Source organism: Rutidosis leptorrhynchoides, chromosome 5 (assembly GCF_046630445.1).
Source record: "Rutidosis leptorrhynchoides isolate AG116_Rl617_1_P2 chromosome 5, CSIRO_AGI_Rlap_v1, whole genome shotgun sequence".
Taxonomy (NCBI): domain Eukaryota; kingdom Viridiplantae; phylum Streptophyta; class Magnoliopsida; order Asterales; family Asteraceae; genus Rutidosis; species Rutidosis leptorrhynchoides.
Window position 1 is genome coordinate 157,359,738 of NC_092337.1, and position 5,924 is coordinate 157,365,661.

The window sequence follows — 5,924 nt, forward strand, 5'->3', positions numbered from 1 at the left end:
AAGGGGAGGGGGTTTTACTTAACCGTGCCCTTGGATCGGTTTCAAGGTTTCCTCCCGGACAGCGATGGGGGCGGGGGTTATTATATCGGCATAGTCGAAACTGGAGATTATCGCAACGGGTGGTTTAGTCCCCTCGGGTGATCTCAATTGCTTTAAAAAAAAAAAAAAAAACAAAAACAAAATACCGATTCCCAATTTCGGCCATTGATGATCTTTCTGTGATGATCCGATGGTTTAATGTTTTTATTGTTGTCTTTATTCCTAATAAGACTTCTCTAAACTCTTATCATAATGAATTAATCTGCCGTTAAAAAAACAAAAACAAAAAGATATTCTACCTAGATGAATGTGTTTACAAATCTTCGAACAAGTTAAGGTACATACGTTAGTAACTTGTCCTGATGCAGAACAAATTTTCTTAAGGAATAGAAAAAATCTTTTTCTTTATGAACAATTTAACCAAAAAAAAAAACTATTTACTCAACTTACAAATACGTTATAAATATAATATAATAGATAGATAGATGCTTCTAATTTGAATGATTCGTAAACTTGCACCATCATTTTTGTTGCTTGTCTTAGTGCCATACTGCCATGTAATGTAAATTAAGACGAATACAAAACAAAATATAGACATTTCTTGGTTGGCTCACCTCAATTTAAGTATTTAGGAGTTTAAGCATTTAGAACAAGTGTGATTATATTATATATGTAGCATATATCATTATAAAAAAAGAATTCTATTCTATGGGCTTATATCTAAATAAACAATAGTTCTAGTTTAGAAAGCAAAAACTTGACCCATTTGCTCATTTTATTAACATATCTTGTGTTAATTGATCATTACAAGCATTACTGATCACTCCATCTATATCATATCTCTTTCCATTCTTCTCCACTCCCTTAAAAAACTATATTCAACTCACCCAAAAAAAAAAAAAAAAAAAAAAAAAAAAACTAATAAAAGCATTTAAGTATCAAGTAAACCACCCCATCGATCAAGAGCCAAAATTGATCAATCTCATTTAACAAACTTAAAAAATCTATTTTCATTCCTCTAAAGGCTTCAAATACACTTGAACGCCAAACTTAGGTTTGATAGTGAGCACGATAACCGGTGCATGTTTATAGTTATCCGATATTTCAAAATTGAACTTAGAAATAAGCATGCCCAAAATGATCTTAGCTTCCATCATGGCGAACGACTGGCCCACGCAATTACGTGGGCCAGCAGCAAATGGCATAAAATTTCGTCCTTGTGAGAACGACTTAGAGGCAAAACGATTAGGGTTGAACTCATTTACATCTTCACCCCATATTTCTTCGCTATGGTGTATTGCTAGAACCGGTATCCATATCGACAACCCTTTTGGAATGTGTAGGTCACCGAGTTGTAGATCTTCAAAAGCCATTCTTGGTAACACGGTTGCAGGAGGATACAATCGCAACGATTCGTGTATCACCATATTTAACTACATATGATATGAATCACATTATATGACATAAATTTTAGTAAATATAGAAGAATGTTTAAGCAGATACCAATCATATTTCTGTCATGAATCAAAAATACTAGTTACGTGGGCTCAAATATACTCATTATGTGGGCTGACTAATTAATTTCTTTTATTAGACGTGCATTATATATGAACCTCCATGGCCAACACGGGTGGGCAATATATAAGTGAATTTGGTTACCAAACATATAGATAGAAGGATTAGTAAACTAATTTATATATGTTTATTATTAAATGAAATGAAAAACGGAGTATATGCATATATAAATATATAATTGTATTGTTTACCAGACAACCATGCATGAGATTCTTGAGTATATATAAATCAAAATAGTTTTCAGTGAAACATTTCAACGCATTAAATATTTATAGATCAACAATTTAAGTCAACTTCTTTAAAATATATTCCGTACTCGTATATAATATCTACAAAAATTCAAATGCAAACGTATTTTCGTACGAAATATGCAATAATAGTAAATATAGGAAATATATATGTAACGATAATTCAGGAAAAATGTTCAACTCTTAATGCTTATTTTAGTGATACTCATATATATCTTATATCTTACGGTAATAATATTAGTCCTTTTTTATTTAATTATTATTATATCTAAGCCATCTAATTACGTCGCATCATTGAGTTTCTTTGACTTTTTAAATTGCACAAGCACGTTAGAAATTATAATTTTCAAAGGTACGCAAAATGCTTTTTAAAAGTTATCCGATGATTAATTCTATTTTAGCATTAAACCCGTGTATTATAATATTGAAAAGTAAAATGAATTTTAAGTCAATCAATATTGGATGACTAAAAGGTCAAATTCATCTAGGTTTATCGTAACGATGGCAACTACAACCAAAAAATTTAGTTGACAAGTATGATTTAATTCAAAACTAGAGACGTTTTCGAACATATACAAAATGTTCAAATAGATAGGGTGAAAAATTGAAATACCTATATTTTATATCTTTTATTACATATATATAAATATATAATATAATTATAAATTTATAAATGAATCATTATTTGTGAAACAATTTTTTGAGTAAGCGAGGAAACTCTCCTATTAACGAGCACATTGACTCCCCCATAAGAGGTAAAACCTCGGGTAATCAAGCTCTCGAGCGCGAGACTTGGTACCGGGTGAAACAATTTAATCACACCGTATTAGTATCTTTTCTTTTTATATATAATTAAAAAGTTTAATGTTTATAAAAGACTAATCTTTATGTCTCTAAAACGACCATATGCTGAAAACATTATGCAAAACAATATATGCAACAATGTTATTCTTACCACATAGAGCTTGGAGAGATGTTCGACCGAGAGTGGGCCACCATTGCTGACGTGTCGAACCTCGGCTCGAACCTTGTCTTGCCAAGATGGGTTGCTTGCTAGTAACATAATGGTCCATGTAAGTAAAAGTGCAGTGGTTTCATGTCCAGCAAAGAAAAACGTTTTGCATTCATCCATAATCACTTGTAAATCTAAGCCAAATCCATTTCCTTCCCTTTTTTTCTGCATTTCATTAAGCAACATCCCTAATAAATCATTCCCATACGAATTACTCCGACCGATCTCCACACAATCCGTTCGGCTTTGTATGATCTCCATTAACAAACTTTCAACTTCCATTTTTAACGATTTTATTTCTCTGTTATATTTGCTTGGAAGAAATCTACATAATAACATTAACTTACATGTTAGTTATTTTTGTACAAACTAAATAATACAATGCCGAAAATAAATACGCTAATGATCTTACCGGCTCCCGGGAAAACATAACTCACGACTAGCTTTAGAACATCGTTGTTGTAAAATCGTTAAAAGATGAAATATTTTTTTTCCCTTTTGGTAACTACTATCGAATTCTGTTCGCGATATGATGTCTGCGGTGAGTTTCGCCATATACTCGCTTATCTCAAACTCAGTTTTTTTCTTATCCACCTCAGTTTTCATTGATCGTATCATTTCTTCGGTACATTCCACCATGTATCCGGCATAACTCTAAATTATTTATAAAACTTATATAAATTAGTTACTAAAAGTTTCAAACGAGAATCAAAAATTCACCAGTACCAAATGGTGGGACTTTTTATCCTTTTTATATTTAATACATTTAATTACATGTGTATTAATATAATTGATTTGAACCTTGAGTTTATCGCGCATAAATGCAGGTGCAACGATGTGACGCTGATGGTGCCAGTCAATTCCGTTAGCCATTAAAAGTCCGCGACCAATAAAATGTTTACAACCTTGTTGTTGAAGCCATGATTTACCGGAAACAGTGCTGTGTTTTACTAGAAGCTCCTTTATCAATTCAGTTTCGGTCAAACACAAACGAGGCTCCGTACCGTTCCAATATATAAATCTTTTTCCTACAATATACATATCCAAATAAATAATTTATTAAATTAAATCAAAATATACATTTTGTAAGGTGAGTTGTAAATTTAATTTGTAAACTATGCCCCTTACCATAACAACAGACTATTTCTTAATCGGTTATGATCATAATAAGATACTTAATTATACCGTTAACTTTTAATTTGATCCGATCAAATGGATTATGTAATTGTATTATACATACATAGTAATACGTTATACACGGTTTTTTGATGTACAAGAAAATCATAGACCATTAACTACTTGTATAATACGTTATACATGTCTCTCAAATCAACGGATTTTCAGCGTATTTCCGGTGTCTAAAAATTTTAATTTTTTGACAAAAAGGGTACACATGAATATATACCATATATATTAGACCAAAGAACAAAGTGAGGCAAGAGACGTGGGACGATGTCGTGATCAATTGAAGGCATGTCGACAGAGGTCGTTTTGGAGACGAGTTCCGCAATATTGTCGAGGTTCCCAATGAGAAGCCGGCGTTTCGGCCCATGGACTCCTTGGCGTGACATGATGTTCTTGATACGTATGGGAGTAAACAAGTAACAATCAAGTGTTTGATAGACAATCTTTATGAACAAAGAAAGAATAACAAGTAAGCAAGCCCATAAAACAACATCCATTGTGATCATCAATTTCGTATTGAGAGAGAAATATGAAAAATGAAAAAAAAAAAAAAAGAGATGGACATGAAGTTTGAGAAAGAAATGGGATCAATGTAAGCCAATTTATAGTGATGACCTTTCGTCAAGCAAGAAAAAAAATAATAGTCATTCTAAAGATTGTCATGATTTGTCTTATTTAATAAGTATCAATTCAGATTTCATTTTTCTAAATAAGTTCTAGGATTTAATGAACGGAAGATTTTGTACATCATATTTCGCAAAATTTATATCAAATATCAAGGGTTTTCTACCACATACTCCATCTATCGCATATTAGTATTCCTGTTTTAATTTTAAAAGTTTTTTTTTCAACTTTAACTTTAAATTGTTTATTGTTTATTTTATATTATATAAGAGTTGATAAATGTTATACCAATAAAAAATATGTTAAAATATAAATTCAATGATACAACTTTTATCGAATAATATTTAATACAGTATAAACAAAAATATTTAAAATAAAAATTGAAAAAGAATTTGCAAAGTCAAAATAGAACTATTAATATGAAACAGATGATTACAATTTAATAAAGATGTTTAATTATCAGAATAGCCATATAACCAGTAAAACCCTCATTTATTTTCACATGGCTATTTTTGTAATTTTGCATTCTTTTAACCTTTTTTAAAAAAAATGTTTTTTTTCTCTTTCTTTACAACTTTTCTTTTCTATTTTTGTACAACCTTTTCTCCTCTTTCTTTAAACTATTTTTCTTTCATTTTTCTATTGATAAATAAAAATGTTCACAATGTGTGAGCTTTTTAATGTGGTCAGTTTGATTCATTTAATTATTAAAGATAAAATTATGTTGATTTAGTAGGTTGAACTGAATTTTTTCTTTTGTATCAGATTAGGTTATTATTATTCATGCTTCAGTCCATGAATGTAAGTGGTTAGACTCATGGCCTCTATCGCGCTGACAAAGACAAGGGATTTCTCTCGCTACAGATGATTGCTATTTGCGGGAAGCATCTCTTCCACTTTTTCTTTTCATCCGTTAAGCTCATTACGAGTAATATTATTTAACTGAAATAATATAATTTTGGATAACAAAAAATGTCTCACAACGCACCCCTCATTTATAAGAGGGTTTCCTTACTTAACAAAACAAAAATTAATTACATGCTAATGTTAATTTGGAATCTGCAGATTTTATTACACGTGTTAACTAAATTTTATGGTTTTCGATCATTTCATTTTAATATACGTAACAATTACCATAGAAATTTGTTGGTAAATTAAGTCATCATATTATTTTCTTGTTACAAACAAAGGTAATCTTGTTGTAAATATATTTCATTAAAAATAAACATTTAACATCCAAA

General features: G+C 30.4%; 1 protein-coding gene across 1 annotated transcript; it reads right to left on the bottom strand.

The window, feature by feature from the left end:
* Positions 1–806: 806 nt before the first annotated feature.
* On the bottom strand, positions 807–4,600 carry LOC139847763 (cytokinin hydroxylase-like). Its single transcript, XM_071837485.1, has 5 exons — positions 4,280–4,600; positions 3,676–3,902; positions 3,287–3,528; positions 2,818–3,199; positions 807–1,472 (listed from the first exon to the last, which is right to left on the bottom strand). Exons 1-5 carry the CDS (start codon positions 4,563–4,565, stop codon positions 1,050–1,052), a joined length of 1,560 nt encoding a protein of 519 aa, XP_071693586.1. The 5' UTR covers positions 4,566–4,600; the 3' UTR covers positions 807–1,049.
* Between the last annotated feature and the right edge of the window lie 1,324 nt (positions 4,601–5,924).